The 16,560-nt window shown below is 63.6% G+C and overlaps 1 protein-coding gene and 1 long non-coding RNA gene across 10 annotated transcripts in view; one reads left to right on the top strand and one right to left on the bottom strand.

The window, feature by feature from the left end:
• Positions 1–16,560, top strand: part of LOC142503433 (uncharacterized) — a 48,442-nt gene that overhangs the window by 27,425 nt on the left and 4,457 nt on the right. Inside the window, exons 2-3 of the long non-coding RNA XR_012804017.1 lie at positions 3,433–3,534; positions 4,206–4,270. This is a non-coding gene — a long non-coding RNA (uncharacterized LOC142503433). The remainder of the gene's footprint in view (positions 1–3,432; positions 3,535–4,205; positions 4,271–16,560) is intronic.
• Positions 241–16,560, bottom strand: part of KYAT3 (kynurenine aminotransferase 3) — a 59,792-nt gene continuing 43,472 nt past the window's right edge. For all 9 annotated transcript variants that reach the window (XM_075615589.1, XM_075615593.1, XM_075615590.1 and 6 more), the window contains 3 exons: positions 4,166–4,239; positions 3,389–3,475; positions 241–565 (listed from right to left, as the gene is read on the bottom strand). In XM_075615589.1, coding sequence (XP_075471704.1) covers positions 512–565; positions 3,389–3,475; positions 4,166–4,239 — 215 coding nt within the window. In that variant the 3' untranslated portion in view covers positions 241–511. The remainder of the gene's footprint in view (positions 566–3,388; positions 3,476–4,165; positions 4,240–16,560) is intronic.

Genomic DNA, 16,560 nt, shown 5'->3' with positions numbered 1-16,560 from the left:
CTACCCACTATGGTTTTTGTATATCATTCTTATTACATTCGTTTTTCACGTCACTGGGTTGGTTGAATAGTACCTTAATTTACAAATGAAATTTGCGCTTTGACGCGTCAAAATTTAAATGTCAAACATGCTATGCATCATTTGTATAAAGTCTTCATACTTACGAATACATTATATGAAGGTTGTATTATTTTCTAGGACTAACATTGGCGCACAATAAAAATTATAATATGATCTCGGTGAATAAGCCTCAATGTTTTAGATTTTATTTAATTCCAACATTGAATATTTTTCTCCATGAAAGGGTAAAATGCACACATACTGTATTTCAGTGTCTAAGCATCAGTATTTTGTGAACACTTCTCAAAGCGAACATCCTACAGTATTTTGTTCCACACAGAACAAATTGCTATTAGCTGACCCTAATTGGTACATTATGATCCAAACATGGGTAGATAATTGATTTATTGCTAACAATAATGCACAGAAGGTGAGTTTGTGATGACATTTCTCACTTATTCCAGTTTTTCAGGATCACCTCTGCTGCATCCAATGTGCCCTCTTGCTGCAAACAGACAACAAAACAACAAGAATTTACCTCTAGTTTGGAGAATAATTTTAGCACCAAAAGACATTAGATAAAGATTTAAAAAAAAAAATTATATATATATATAATTTAAGCCTTTGTTTACGTTGGAAAAAATAAAGTTCAAACATTTAAAAGTACTTTTACTTGTGAATAAGCTACATTTAACGTATAAAACACACTCCTGTCCGTGTTACACTTTCACCCCCCTTATTTAGGCTTATTGTATACCCTGGTTGTACTGTTACTGATTACAGCGTTCTCATATCTCGTGTTCTCGGGTTTCTGTCTTGCATTATTTTGCCCTGCAAGCCATCTTTCATTTGGCCCACATGAAGCACAAACGTTCTTCAAAAAATTTCAAATACATGAGATTTATATTAGAATATATATATAGTGGTCGACAAATCACCAAAAAATCTACCCGCCGAACAAAAAATATCTACTCTCCACCACAGTACCACACGTGTGCTGCTTGGGCCAATAGGAGCTCGCCACAATGTTAAATCCACTCGCCCGGGGTGTGCAAATGTATAGGTTTGTCGAACACTGTGTGTATATATATATATATATATATATATATATATATATATATATATATATATATATATATGCAAATATAACTGTATGCTCATCTGCATGTCTTAGGCAGGTCTGCAACCCCGCCTTTCCATATTATATATATATATATATATATATATATATATATATATATATATATATATATATATATATATATATATATATATATATATATATATATATATACATACATACATACATACATACACACACACACACACACACACACACACACACACACACACACACACACACACATTTAATAAGTGATGCTTTGGACTCTGAATTAACTTTTGCACACTCTGGAGAGAGTATTTACATTTTCGGACACATTTTGCTACAACAGATTTTTGTGTGTTGCAGTAGTATTATTGTGTGTTGGCATCGTTTTTTCTATTATAGACAGGGACCTGAGACCCTGGCAGTTATTCATTTTACATCTTATTTTTGCATAATATCTCGGGTGATGTCAGCATGTAGATATGATTGCAATTGATTATGGGGTTATTAACAACTCATTGAAAGCACCTTGTGCAGGATATAGGTGACTTGGCTAGAGTATCCATGTGTATTAACTCTGTTTGTATATCTAAGTCATGTGTTCACTTGTATGCTGTTCGTGACAGGGTGTATATGGGGACGGAGTTAGAGGAGATATTGTTCATTTGCGAAGGTGAAAAGTGGGCCAGGTTGTGAGCTGTGTATTAACCCTTGTCCCTTAGGCAGGTCGCGTGCTCACAGGTGTGCTGTACGTGACAATTACTCTGATGTACTTTCCTGTTAGTGACATAATCAGCAACAATCTAGTGTACTCCAAGACTACAGCTACTACTACCACTCAGCATTCGGCCTGCGCGAGGCGGCCGGTGCTGGCATTCGGCTTGCGCGAGGCGGCCGGTGCTGGCACTCGGCTTGCGCGAGGCGGCCGGTGCAGGCACTCGGCCTGCGCGAGACGGGCGGTGCTGGCACTCTGCTTGCGCGAGGCGGCCGGTGCTGGCACTCGGCCTGCGCGAGATGGGCGGTGCTGGCACTCGGCCTGCGCGAGGCGGGCGGTGCTGGCACTCGGCCTGCGCGAGATGGGCGGTGCTGGCACTCGGCCTGCGCGAGGCGGGCGGTGCTGGCACTCGGCCTGCGCGAGGCGGGCGGTGCTGGCACTCGGCCTGCGCGAGGCGGGCGGTGCTGGCACTCGGCTTGCGCGAGGCGGTGCTGGCACTCGGCCTGCGCGAGGCGGCCGGTGCTGGCACTCGGCTTGCGCGAGTCGGCCGGTGCTGGCACTCGGCTTGCGCGAGTCGGCCGGTGCTGGCACTCGGCCTGCGCGAGGCGGGCGGTGCTGGCACTCTGCTTGCGCGAGGCGGGCGGTGCTGGCACTCGGCCTGCGCGAGGCGGGCGGTGCTGGCACTCGGCCTGCGCGAGGCGGGCGGTGCTGGCACTCGGCCTGCGCGAGGCGGGCGGTGCTGGCACTCGGCCTGCGCGAGGCGGGCGGTGCTGGCACTCGGCCTGCGCGAGGCGTGCGGTGCTGGCACTCGGCCTGCGCGAGGCGGGCGGTGCTGGCACTCGGCCTGCGCGAGGCGTGCGGTGCTGGCACTCGGCCTGCGCGAGGCGGGCGGTGCTAGCACTCGGCTTGCGCGAGGCGGGCGGTGCTGGCACTCGGCCTGCGCGAGGCGGGCGGTGCTGGCACTCGGCTTGCGCGAGTCGGCCGGTGCTGGCACTCGGCTTGCGCGAGTCGGCCGGTGCTGGCACTCGGCCTGCGCGAGGCGGGCGGTGCTGGCACTCTGCTTGCGCGAGGCGGGCGGTGCTGGCACTCGGCCTGCGCGAGGCGGGCGGTGCTGGCACTCGGCCTGCGCGAGGCGGGCGGTGCTGGCACTCGGCCTGCGCGAGGCGGGCGGTGCTGGCACTCGGCCTGCGCGAGGCGGGCGGTGCTGGCACTCGGCCTGCGCGAGGCGGGCGGTGCTGGCACTCGGCCTGCGCGAGGCGGGCGGTGCTGGCACTCGGCTTGCGCGAGGCGGGCGGTGCTGGCACTCGGCCTGCGCGAGGCGGGCGGTGCTGGCACTCGGCCTGCGCGAGGCGGGCGGTGCTGGCACTCGGCCTGCGCGAGGCGGGCGGTGCTAGCACTCGGCTTGCGCGAGGCGGGCGGTGCTGGCACTCGGCCTGCGCGAGGCGGGCGGTGCTGGCACTCGGCCTGCGCGAGGAGGCTCCTGGGTTATTGATATGCTCGCTTACCTTTATGAAACAAAAACGGATGTATTTTTCAAATTGCTTTGTAGTTCCTGGACCACAAAATGCTGTTATTGGGATAGCTGCCAGTTTCTGGGAGGAATCGAGGACAAAAAGAAAGATATATATCAAAATCTGTTTTAAACAATCAGGTTGGTTTTGCCATTCCCCTTCAATGCCAGTTACTAACTGTTGGCAATTAATGTTAATGATATAGATGGCATGGACAGTGTACGCAGCGCTGTATATATCATTTTGTGGGCACAAGGCGTCCCCGGTATAGCTTACATTCTAATTCATGTGCCGGACATACAGAAGGACGGAAGATTTTCCCAACGTCACAAGGATCCGACACCGGGATTCAAACCGTTCTCTTCGGCCTCATGGTCACTGTCATTGCTTGGCTCGCAGGGACTCGACTCACCAGGGGGGCCTGCCCTCACCTGGGGGGGTTGGGGGGGAAGGCCGGCACTCGCCAGGGGGGGGGCTGCACTCGCTGGGGGGGGGGGGGCATGCACTCCACACCATATGGTATTGCAGAAGCAAAAGAAACTCGAGCCACTATTTCAGGGTATTTCCAAAAGGGTACGTCTTCCTTAAACATTTGTCGTTTTAGCAAACGATTTGTTAAATTCCGATTTCCTTCAGTCACGTCCACAAATGTATTAACGGAACGCAAATTTATTTGCGTTATTTTTACTCAACTTTATTTTGTGCCCATTATAATATGATATACTTTGTAACATTTACATTCTGCGATATAAATATAGTACCAATACCCACCTTAGTTTTAATCATCCATTTCACAAATTTGTAATCGTAGGGTTCATCTTCCGTCATGGCAGAAAGGTCCACATCTTGGAAACAAGTACAAAAAAAAAGAATAAGGTTAGAATTGTGCTAGTTATGTACCGAGCCCAAGCAGCGAGAAATGCGCTCGGAACAATCATGCAGCATCTTCTACATGTCACAATATTTGCGCACATTTTATATAGTCCCTTTGCGCTCACAGTTGGATACAGTTGAAGTATTAGTCCATAGTCAATGTCAGTAATTGTTAGTACGATACCATCCACCAGATGTCCTTAAGCAGTCTTTGATGTTAGTATAAATTATCCACAAAGATTGTTCAATAATCCTTAGGGTATCAATAGGGGTCAGACAGGGGTCAGACAGGGGTCAGACAGGGTGCTTCCTCTGCAAGTGAATTTCCCAACGAGAAAATAGAAGAGCAACACGAGAAACTCCATAGTGCCCGATAATAATATATTAAGATACTGCCCTATAATAATATATTATTATTACATTGGCTGTGTAACATCTTAGGCTTGTTTTATAGTTGGGGCGCGCGCGTGCATGTGACGCACACCGTACAGGTGTGTGGGTGTGTGTGTGTGTGTGTGTGTGGATTGTTTGAAAGTTAATAATTTATTATATAATAAAAACACAGACATGTGAGAATAAATAATTTATTAGCATAACATGTGCAACTTTGATAAATATATATACAGTACCTGTCCACACACACACACACACACACACACACACACACACACAGACACATATTGCAATCAATATATCTCAATATAAATAAATAAATAAAATAAATAAAAATATCTCAATCTGAGTGGCAGCAGCGCGAAAAAATTCTTTTCGGAGTCTTCCCCCCGATCGGCCGGCTCCGCGCTCACTGCCGTGCGGGGTGCGCAGCCCTAGCATAGAACGGCCGGCTCCGCGCTCACTGCCGTGCGTGCGCAGCCCTAGCATAGAACGGCCGGCTCCGCGCTCACTGCCGTGCGTGCGCAGCCCTAGCATAGAACGGCCGGCTCCGCGATCACTGCCGTGCGTGCGCAGCCCTAGCATAGAACGGCCGGTTCCGCGGCTCACTGCCGTGCGTGCGCAGCCCTAGCATAGAACGGCCGGCTCCGCGCTCACTGCCGTGCGTGCGCAGCCCTAGCATAGAACGGCCGCTCCGCGCTCACTGCCGTGCGTGCGCAGCCCTAGCATAGAACGGCCGGCTCCGCGCTCACTGCCGTGCGTGCGCAGCCCTAGCATAGAACGGCCGGTTCCGCGCTCACTGCCGTGCGTGCGCAGCCCTAGCATAGAACGGCCGGCTCCGCGCTCACTGCCGTGCGTGCGCAGCCCTAGCATAGAACGGCCGGTTCCGCGCTCACTGCCGTGCGTGCGCAGCCCTACAAGACCCCGCTCGCGCTCACTGCCGTGCGGCGCAGCCCTAGCATAGAACGGCCGGTTCCGCGCTCACTGCCGTGCGTGCGCAGCCCTAGCATAGAACGCCCGGCTCCGCGCTCACTGCCGTGCGTGCGCAGCCCTAGCATAGAACGCCCGGCTCCGCGCTCACTGCCGTGCGTGCGCAGCCCTAGCATAGACGCCCGGCTCCGCGCTCACTGCCGTGCGTGCGCAGCCCTAGCATAGAACGGCCGGCTCCGCGCTCACAGCCGTGCGTGCGCAGCCCTAGCATAGAACGGCCGGCTCCGCGCTCACTGCCGTGCGTGCGCAGCCCTAGCATAGAACGGCCGGCTCCGCGCTCACTGCCGTGCGTGCGCAGCCCTAGCATAGAACGGCCGGTTCCGCGCTCACTGCGTGCGTGCGCAGCCCTAGCATAGAACGGCCGGTTCCGCGCTCACTGCCGTGCGTGCGCAGCCCTAGCATAGAACGCCCGGCTCCGCGCTCACTGCCGTGCGTGCGCAGCCCTAGCATAGAACGCCCGCTCCGCGCTCACTGCCGTGCGTGCGCAGCCCTAGCATAGAACGGCCGGCTCCGCGCTCACAGCCGTGCGTGCGCAGCCCTAGCATAGAACGGCCGGCTCCGCGCTCACTGCCGTGCGTGCGCAGCCCTAGCATAGAACGGCCGGCTCCGCGCTCACTGCCGTGCGTGCGCAGCCCTAGCATAGAACGGCCGGCTCCGCGCTCACTGCCGTGCGTGCGCAGCCCTAGCATAGAGCGGCCGGTTCCGCGCTCACTGCCGTGCGTGCGCAGCCCTAGCATAGAACGCCGCTCCGCGCTCACTGCCGTGCGTGCGCAGCCCTAGCATAGAACGCCGGCTCCGCGCTCACTGCCGTGCGTGCGCAGCCCTAGCATAGAACGCCCGGCTCCGCGCTCACTGCCGTGCGTGCGCAGCCCTAGCATAGAACGGCCGGCTCCGCGCTCACTGCCGTGCGTGCGCAGCCCTAGCATAGAACGGCCGGCTCCGCGCTCACTGCCGTGCGTGCGCAGCCCTAGCATAGAACGGCCGGCTCCACGCTCACTGCCGTGCGTGCGCAGCCCTAGCATAGAACGCCCGGCTCCACGCGCTCACTGCCGTGCGTGCGCAGCCCTAGCATAGAAACGCCCGGCTCGCGCTCACTGCCGTGCGTGCGCAGCCCTAGCATAGAACCGCCGGCTCCGCGCTCACTGCCGTGCGTGCGCAGCCCTAGCATAGAACGCCCGGCTCCGCGCTCACTGCCGTGCGTGCGCAGCCCTAGCATAGAACGGCCGGCTCCGCGCTCACTGCCGTGCGTGCGCAGCCCTAGCATAGAACGGCCGGCTCCGCGCTCACTGCCGTGCGTGCGCAGCCCTAGCATAGAACGGCCGGCTCCGCGCTCACTGCCGTGCGTGCGCAGCCCTAGCATAGAACGCCCGGCTCCGCGCTCACTGCCGTGCGTGCGCAGCCCTAGCATAGAACGGCCGGCTCCGCGCTCACTGCCGTGCGTGCGCAGCCCTAGCATAGAACGCCCGGCTCCGCGCTCACTGCCGTGCGTGCGCAGCCCTAGCATAGAACGCCCGGCTCCGCGCTCACTGCCGTGCGTGCGCAGCCCTAGCATAGAACGGCCGGCTCCGCGCTCACTGCCGTGCGTGCGCAGCCCTAGCATAGAACGCCCGGCTCCGCGCTCACTGCCGTGCGTGCGCAGCCCTAGCATAGAACGCCCGGCTCCGCGCTCACTGCCGTGCGTGCGCAGCCCTAGCATAGAACGGCCGGCTCCGCGCTCACTGCCGTGCGTGCGCAGCCCTAGCATAGAACGCCCGGCTCCGCGCTCACTGCCGTGCGTGCGCAGCCCTAGCATAGAACGGCCGGCTCCGCGCTCACTGCCGTGCGTGCGCAGCCCTAGCAAGAACGCCCGGCTCCGCGCTCACTGCCGTGCGTGCGCAGCCCTAGCATAGAACGCCCGGCTCCGCGCTCACTGCCGTGCGTGCGCAGCCCTAGCATAGAACGGCCGGCTCCGCGCTCACAGCCGTGCGTGCGCAGCCCTAGCATAGAACGCCCGGCTCCGCGCTCACTGCCGTGCGTGCGCAGCCCTAGCATAGAACGCCCGGCTCCGCGCTCACTGCCGTGCGTGCGCAGCCCTAGCATAGAACGCCCGGCTCCGCGCTCACTGCCGTGCGTGCGCAGCCCTAGCATAGAACGCCCGGCTCCGCGCTCACTGCCGTGCGTGCGCAGCCCTAGCATAGAACGCCCGGCTCCGCGCTCACTGCCGTGCGTGCGCAGCCCTAGCATAGAACGCCCGGCTCCGCGCTCACTGCCGTGCGTGCGCAGCCCTAGCATAGAACGCCCGGCTCCGCGCTCACTGCCGTGCGTGCGCAGCCCTAGCATAGAACGCCCGGCTCCGCGCTCACTGCCGTGCGTGCGCAGCCCTAGCATAGAACGGCCGGCTCCGCGCTCACAGCCGTGCGTGCGCAGCCCTAGCATAGAACGGCCGGCTCCGCGCTCACTGCCGTGCGTGCGCAGCCCTAGCATAGAACGGCCGGCTCCGCGCTCACTGCCGTGCGTGCGCAGCCCTAGCATAGAACGGCCGGCTCCGCGCTCACTGCCGTGCGTGCGCAGCCCTAGCATAGAACGGCCGGCTCCGCGCTCACTGCCGTGCGTGCGCAGCCCTAGCATAGAACGTCCGGCTCCGCGCTCACTGCCGTGCGTGCGCAGCCCTAGCATAGAACGTCCGGCTCCGCGCTCACTGCCGTGCGTGCGCAGCCCTAGCATAGAACGTCCGGCTCCGCGCTCACTGCCGTGCGTGCGCAGCCCTAGCATAGATCGGCCGCTCCGCGCTCACTGCCGTGCGTGCGCAGCCCTAGCATAGATCGGCCGGCTCCGCGCTCACTGCCGTGCGTGCGCAGCCCTAGCATAGAACGTCCGCTCCGCGCTCACTGCCGTGCGTGCGCAGCCCTAGCATAGAACGCCCGGCTCCGCGCGCACTGCCGTGCGTGCGCAGCCCTAGCATAGAACGCCCGGCTCCGCGCTCACTGCCGTGCGTGCGCAGCCCTAGCATAGAACGCCCGGCTCCACGCGCTCACTGCCGTGCGTGCGCAGCCCTAGCATAGAACGCCCGGCTCCGCGCTCACTGCCGTGCGTGCGCAGCCCTAGCATAGAACCGCCGGCTCCGCGCTCACTGCCGTGCGTGCGCAGCCCTAGCATAGAACGCCCGGCTCCGCGCTCACTGCCGTGCGTGCGCAGCCCTAGCATAGAACGCCCGGCTCCGCGCTCACTGCCGTGCGTGCGCAGCCCTAGCATAGAACGCCCGGCTCCGCGCTCACTGCCGTGCGTGCGCAGCCCTAGCATAGAACGGCCGGCTCCGCGCTCACTGCCGTGCGTGCGCAGCCCTAGCATAGAACGGCCGGTTCCGCGCTCACTGCCGTGCGTGCGCAGCCCCTAGCATAGAACGGCCGGCTCCGCGCTCACTGCCGTGCGTGCGCAGCCCTAGCATAGAACGCCCGGTTCCGCGCTCACTGCGTGCGTGCGCAGCCCTAGCATAGAACGTCCGGCTCCGCGCTCACTGCCGTGCGTGCGCAGCCCTAGCATAGAACGCCCGGCTCCGCGCTCACTGCCGTGCGTGCGCAGCCCTAGCATAGAACGCCCGGCTCCGCGCTCACTTGCCGTGCGTGCGCAGCCCTAGCATAGAACGGCCCGGCTCCGCGCTCACTGCCGGCGTGCGCAGCCCTAGCATAGAACGTCCGGCTCCGCGCTCACTGCCGTGCGTGCGCAGCCCTAGCATAGAACGCCTGGTTTCACGCTCACTGCCGTGCGTGCGCAGCCCTAGCATAGAACGGCCGGCTCCGCGCTCACTGCCGTGCGTGCGCAGCCCTAGCATAGAACGGCCGGTTCCACGCTCACTGCCGTGCGTGCGCAGCCCCTAGTATAGAACGCCCGGCTCCGCGCTCACTGCCGTGCGTGCGCAGCCCTAGCATAGAACGGCCGGCTCCGCGCTCACTGCCGTGCGTGCGCAGCCCTAGCATAGAACGCCCGGCTCCGCGCTCACTGCCGTGCGTGCGCAGCCCTAGCATAGAACGCCCGGCTCCGCGCTCACTGCCGTGCGTGCGCAGCCCTAGCATAGAACGGCCGGCTCCGCGCTCACTGCCGTGCGTGCGCAGCCTAGCATAGAACGCCGGCTCCGCGCTCACTGCCGTGCGTGCGCAGCCCTAGCATAGAACGCCCGGCTCCGCGCTCACTGCCGTGCGTGCGCAGCCCTAGCATAGAACGGCCGGCTCCGCGCTCACAGCCGTGCGTGCGCAGCCCTAGCATAGAACGGCCGGCTCCGCGCTCACTGCCGTGCGTGCGCAGCCCTAGCATAGAACGGCCGGCTCCGCGCTCACTGCCGTGCGTGCGCAGCCCTAGCATAGAACGGCCGGTTCCGCGCTCACTGCCGTGCGTGCGCAGCCCTAGCATAGAACGGCCGGTTCCGCGCTCACTGCCGTGCGTGCGCAGCCCTAGCATAGAACGCCCGGCTCCGCGCTCACTGCCGTGCGTGCGCAGCCCTAGCATAGAACGCCCGGCTCCGCGCTCACTGCCGTGCGTGCGCAGCCCTAGCATAGAACGCCCGGCTCCGACGCTCACTGCCGTGCGTGCGCAGCCCTAGCATAGAACGGCCGGCTCCGCGCTCACAGCCGTGCGTGCGCAGCCCTAGCATAGAACGGCCGGCTCCGCGCTCACTGCCGTGCGTGCGCAGCCCTAGCATAGAACGGCCGGCTCCGCGCTCACTGCCGTGCGTGCGCAGCCCTAGCATAGAGCGGCCGGCTCCGCGCTCACTGCCGTGCGTGCGCAGCCCTAGCATAGAGCGGCCGGTTCCGCGCTCACTGCCGTGCGTGCGCAGCCCTAGCATAGAGCGGCCGGTTCCGCGCTCACTGCCGTGCGTGCGCCAGCCCTAGCATAGAACGCCCGGCTCCGCGCTCACTGCCGTGCGTGCGCAGCCCTAGCATAGAACGCCCGGCTCCGCGCTCACTGCCGTGCGTGCGCAGCCCTAGCATAGAACGCCCGGCTCCGCGCTCACTGCCGTGCGTGCGCAGCCCTAGCATAGAACGGCCGGCTCGCGCTCACTGCCGTGCGTGCGCAGCCCTAGCATAGAACGGCCGGCTCCACGCTCACTGCCGTGCGTGCGCAGCCCTAGCATAGAACGCCCGGCTCCACGCGCTCACTGCCGTGCGTGCGCAGCCCTAGCATAGAACGCCCGGCTCCGCGCTCACTGCCGTGCGTGCGCAGCCCTAGCATAGAACCGCCGGCTCCGCGCTCACTGCCGTGCGTGCGCAGCCCTAGCATAGAACGCCCGCTCCGCGCTCACTGCCGTGCGTGCGCAGCCCTAGCATAGAACGGCCGGCTCCGCGCTCACTGCCGTGCGTGCGCAGCCCTAGCATAGAACGGCCGGTTCCGCGCTCACTGCCGTGCGTGGCGCAGCCCTAGCATAGAACGGCCGGCTCCGCGCTCACTGCCGTGCGTGCGCAGCCCTAGCATAGAACGGCCGGCTCCGCGCTCACTGCCGTGCGTGCGCAGCCCTAGCATAGAACGCCCGGCTCCGCGCTCACTGCCGTGCGTGCGCAGCCCTAGCATAGAACGGCCGGCTCCGCGCTCACTGCCGTGCGTGCGCAGCCTAGCATAGAACGCCCCGGCTCCGCGCTCACTGCCGTGCGTGCGCAGCCCTAGCATAGAACGCCCGGCTCCGCGCTCACTGCCGTGCGTGCGCAGCCCTAGCATAGAACGGCCGGCTCCGCGCTCACTGCCGTGCGTGCGCAGCCCTAGCATAGAACGCCGGCTCCGCGCTCACTGCCGTGGCGTGCGCAGCCCTAGCATAGAACGCCGGCTCCGCGCTCACTGCCGTGCGTGCGCAGCCCTAGCATAGAACGGCCGCTCGCGCTCACTGCCGTGCGTGCGCAGCCCCTAGCATAGAACGCCTGGCTCCGCGCTCACTTGCCGTGCGTGCGCAGCCCTAGCATAGAACGGCCGGCTCCGCGCTCACTGCCGTGCGTGCGCAGCCCTAGCATAGAACGCCCGGCTCCGCGCTCACTGCCGTGCGTGCGCAGCCCTAGCATAGAACGCCCGGCTCCGCGCTCACTGCCGTGCGTGCGCAGCCCTAGCATAGAACGCCCGGCTCCGCGCTCACTGCCGTGCTGTGCGCAGCCCTAGCATAGAACGGCCGGCTCCGCGCTCACAGCCGTGCGTGCGCAGCCCTAGCATAGAACGCCCGGCTCCGCGCTCACTGCCGTGCGTGCGCAGCCCTAGCATAGAACGCCCGGCTCCGCGCTCACTGCCGTGCGTGCGCAGCCCTAGCATAGAACGCCCGGCTCCGCGCTCACTGCCGTGCGTGCGCAGCCCTAGCATAGAACGCCGGCTCCGCGCTCACTGCCGTGCGTGCGCAGCCCTAGCATAGAACGCCCGGCTCCGCGCTCACTGCCGTGCGTGCGCAGCCCTAGCATAGAACGCCCGGCTCCGCGCTCACTGCCGTGCGTGCGCAGCCCTAGCATAGAACGGCCGGCTCCGCGCTCACAGCCGTGCGTGCGCAGCCCTAGCATAGAACGGCCGGCTCCGCGCTCACTGCCGTGCGGCGCAGCCCTAGCATAGAACGGCCGGCTCCGCGCTCACTGCCGTGCGTGCGCAGCCCTAGCATAGAACGGCCGGCTCCGCGCTCACTGCCGTGCGTGCGCAGCCCTAGCATAGAACGGCCGGCTCCGCGCTCACTGCCGTGCGTGCGCAGCCCTAGCATAGAACGGCCGGCTCCGCGCTCACTGCCGTGCGTGCGCAGCCCTAGCATAGAACGTCCGGCTCCGCGCTCACTGCCGTGCGTGCGCAGCCCTAGCATAGAACGGCCGGCTCGCGCTCACTGCCGTGCGTGCGCAGCCCTAGCATAGAACGTCCGGCTCCGCGCTCACTGCCGTGCGTGCGCAGCCCTAGCATAGAACGTCCGGCTCCGCGCTCACTGCCGTGCGTGCGCAGCCCTAGCATAGAACGTCCGCTCCGCGCTCACTGCCGTGCGTGCGCAGCCCTAGCATAGATCGGCCGGCTCCGCGCTCACTGCCGTGCGTGCGCAGCCCTAGCATAGAACGTCCGGCTCCGCGCTCACTGCCGTGCGTGCGCAGCCCTAGCATAGAACGCCCGGCTCCGCGCGCACTGCCGTGCGTGCGCAGCCCTAGCATAGAACGCCCGGCTCCGCGCTCACTGCCGTGCGTGCGCAGCCCTAGCATAGAACGCCCGGCTCCACGCGCTCACTGCCGTGCGTGCGCAGCCCTAGCATAGAACGCCCGGCTCCGCGCTCACTGCCGTGCGTGCGCAGCCCTAGCATAGAACCGCCGGCTCCGCGCTCACTGCCGTGCGTGCGCAGCCCTAGCATAGAACGCCCGGCTCCGCGCTCACTGCCGTGCGTGCGCAGCCCTAGCATAGAACGCCCGGCTCCGCGCTCACTGCCGTGCGTGCGCAGCCCTAGCATAGAACGCCCGGCTCCGCGCTCACTGCCGTGCGTGCGCAGCCCTAGCATAGAACGGCCGGCTCCGCGCTCACTGCCGTGCGTGCGCAGCCCTAGCATAGAACGGCCGGTTCCGCGCTCACTGCCGTGCGTGCGCAGCCCTAGCATAGAACGGCCGGCTCCGCGCTCACTGCCGTGCGTGCGCAGCCCTAGCATAGAACGCCCGGTTCCGCGCTCACTGCCGTGCGTGCGCAGCCCTAGCATAGAACGTCCGGTTCCGCGCTCACTGCCGTGCGTGCGCAGCCCTAGCATAGAACGTCCGGCTCCGCGCTCACTGCCGTGCGTGCGCAGCCCTAGCATAGAACGCCCGGCTCCGCGCTCACTGCCGTGCGTGCGCAGCCCTAGCATAGAACGGCCGGCTCCGCGCTCACTGCCGTGCGTGCGCAGCCCTAGCATAGAACGTCCGGCTCCGCGCTCACTGCCGTGCGTGCGCAGCCCTAGCATAGAACGCCCGGTTTCGCGCTCACTGCCGTGCGTGCGCAGCCCCTAGTATAGAACGCCCGGCTCCGCGCTCACTGCCGTGCGTGCGCAGCCCTAGCATAGAACGGCCGGCTCCGCGCTCACTGCCGTGCGTGCGCAGCCCTAGCATAGAACGCCCGGCTCCGCGCTCACTGCCGTGCGTGCGCAGCCCTAGCATAGAACGCCCGGCTCCGCGCTCACTGCGTGCGTGCGCAGCCCTAGCATAGAACGGCCGGCTCCGCGCTCACTGCCGTGCGTGCGCAGCCCTAGCATAGAACGGCCGGCTCCGCGCTCACTGCCGTGCGTGCGCAGCCCTAGCATAGAACGCCCGGCTCCGCGCTCACTGCCGTGCGTGCGCAGCCCTAGCATAGAACGGCCCGGCTCCGCGCTCACTGCCGTGCGTGCGCAGCCCTAGCATAGAGCGGCCGGTCCGCGCTCACTGCCGTGCGTGCGCAGCCCTAGCATAGAACGCCCGGCTCCGCGCTCACTGCCGTGCGTGCGCAGCCCTAGCATAGAACGCCCGGCTCCGCGCTCACTGCCCGTGCGTGCGCAGCCCTAGCATAGAACGGCCGGCTCCGCGCTCACTGCCGTGCGTGCGCAGCCCTAGCATAGAACGGCCGGCTCCGCGCTCACTGCCGTGCGTGCGCAGCCCTAGCATAGAACGCCCGGCTCCGCGCTCACTGCCGTGCGTGCGCAGCCCTAGCATAGAACGGCCGGCTCCGCGCTCACTGCCGTGCGTGCGCAGCCCTAGCATAGAACGGCGGCTCCGCGCTCACTGCCGTGCGTGCGCAGCCCTAGCATAGAACGGCCGGCTCCGCGCTCACTGCCGTGCGTGCGCAGCCCTAGCATAGAACGGCCGGCTCCGCGCTCACTGCCGTGCGTGCGCAGCCCTAGCATAGAACGGCCGGCTCCGCGCTCACTGCCGTGCGTGCGCAGCCCTAGCATAGAACGTCCGGCTCCGCGCTCACTGCCGTGCGTGCGCAGCCCTAGCATAGAACGGCCGGCTCCGCGCTCACTGCCCGTGCGTGCGCAGCCCTAGCATAGAACGTCCGGCTCCGCGCTCACTGCCGTGCGTGCGCAGCCCTAGCATAGAACGACCGGCTCCGCGCTCACTGCCGTGCGTGCGCAGCCCTAGCATAGAACGTCCGGCTCCGCGCTCACTGCCGTGCGTGCGCAGCCCTAGCATAGATCGGCCGGCTCCGCGCTCACTGCGTGCGTGCGCAGCCCTAGCATAGAACGTCCGGCTCCGCGCTCACTGCCGTGCGTGCGCAGCCCTAGCATAGAACGCCCGGCTCCGCGCGCACTGCGTGCGTGCGCAGCCCTAGCATTAGAACGCCCGGCTCCGCGCTCACTGCCGTGCGTGCGCAGCCCTAGCATAGAACGCGGCTCCACGCGCTCACTGCCGTGCGCAGCCCTAGCATAGAACGCCCGGCTCCGCGCTCACTGCCGTGCGTGCGCAGCCCTAGCATAGAACGCCGGCTCCGCGCTCACTGCCGTGCGTGCGCAGCCCTAGCATAGAACGCCCGGCTCCGCGCTCACTGCCGTGCGTGCGCAGCCCTAGCATAGAACGCCCGGCTCCGCGCTCACTGCCGTGCGTGCGCAGCCCTAGCATAGAACGCCCGGCTCCGCGCTCACTGCCGTGCGTGCGCAGCCCTAGCATAGAACGCCGGCTCCGCGCTCACTGCCGTGCGTGCGCAGCCCTAGCATAGAACGGCCGGCTTCCGCGCTCACTGCCGTGCGTGCGCAGCCCTAGCATAGAACGGCCGGCTCGCGCTCACTGCCGTGCGTGCGCAGCCCTAGCATAGAACGCCCGGCTTCCGCGCTCACTGCCGTGCGTGCGCAGCCCCTAGCATAGAACGCCGGTTCCGCGCTCACTGCCGTGCGTGCGCAGCCCTAGCATAGAACGTCCGGTTCCGCGCTCACTGCCGTGCGTGCGCAGCCCTAGCATAGAACGTCCGGCTCCGCGCTCACTGCCGTGCGTGCGCAGCCCTAGCATAGAACGCCCGGCTCCGCGCTCACTGCCGTGCGTGCGCAGCCCTAGCATAGAACGGCCGGCTCCGCGCTCACTGCCGTGCGTGCGCAGCCCTAGCATAGAACGTCCGGCTCCGCGCTCACTGCCGTGCGTGCGCAGCCCTAGCATAGAACGCCCGGTTCGCGCTCACTGCCGTGCGTGCGCAGCCCCTAGTATAGAACGCCCGGCTCCGCGCTCACTGCCGTGCGTGCGCAGCCCTAGCATAGAACGCCGGCTCCGCGCTCACTGCCGTGCGTGCGCAGCCCTAGCATAGAACGCCCGGCTCCGCGCTCACTGCCGTGCGTGCGCAGCCCTAGCATAGAACGCCCGGCTCCGCGCTCACTGCCGTGCGTGCGCAGACCCTAGCATAGAACGGCCGGCTCCGCGCTCACTGCCGTGCGTGCGCAGCCCTAGCATAGAACGGCCGGCTCCGCGCTCACTGCCGTGCGTGCGCAGCCCTAGCATAGAACGCCCGGCTCCGCGCTCACTGCCGTGCGTGCGCAGCCCTAGCATAGAACGGCCGGCTCCGCGCTCACTGCCGTGCGTGCGCAGCCCTAGCATAGACGGCCGGCTCCGCGCTCACTGCCGTGCGTGCGCAGCCCTAGCATAGAACGGCCGGCTCCGCGCTCACTGCCGTGCTGTGCGCAGCCCTAGCATAGAACGGCCCGGCTCCGCGCTCACTGACCGTGCGTGCGCAGCCCTAGCATAGAACGGCCGGCTCCGCGCTCACTGCCGTGCGTGCGCAGCCCTAGCATAGAACGGCCGGCTCCGCGCTCACTGCCGTGCGTGCGCAGCCCTAGCATAGAACGGCCGGCTCCGCGCTCACTGCCGTGCGTGCGCAGCCCTAGCATAGAACGGCCGGCTCCGCGCTCACTGCCGTGCGTGCGCAGCCCTAGCATTAGAACGGCCGGCTCCGCGCTCACTGCCGTGCGTGCGCAGCCCTAGCATAGAACAGGGCCGGCTCCGCGCTCACTGCCGGTGCGGCGCAGTCCTAGC

Source organism: Ascaphus truei, chromosome 10, assembly GCF_040206685.1.
Source record: "Ascaphus truei isolate aAscTru1 chromosome 10, aAscTru1.hap1, whole genome shotgun sequence".
Lineage (NCBI taxonomy): Eukaryota > Metazoa > Chordata > Amphibia > Anura > Ascaphidae > Ascaphus > Ascaphus truei.
Note: the sequence above shows the minus strand (reverse complement) of the source record. Positions and strands in the feature narration are given on the sequence as shown.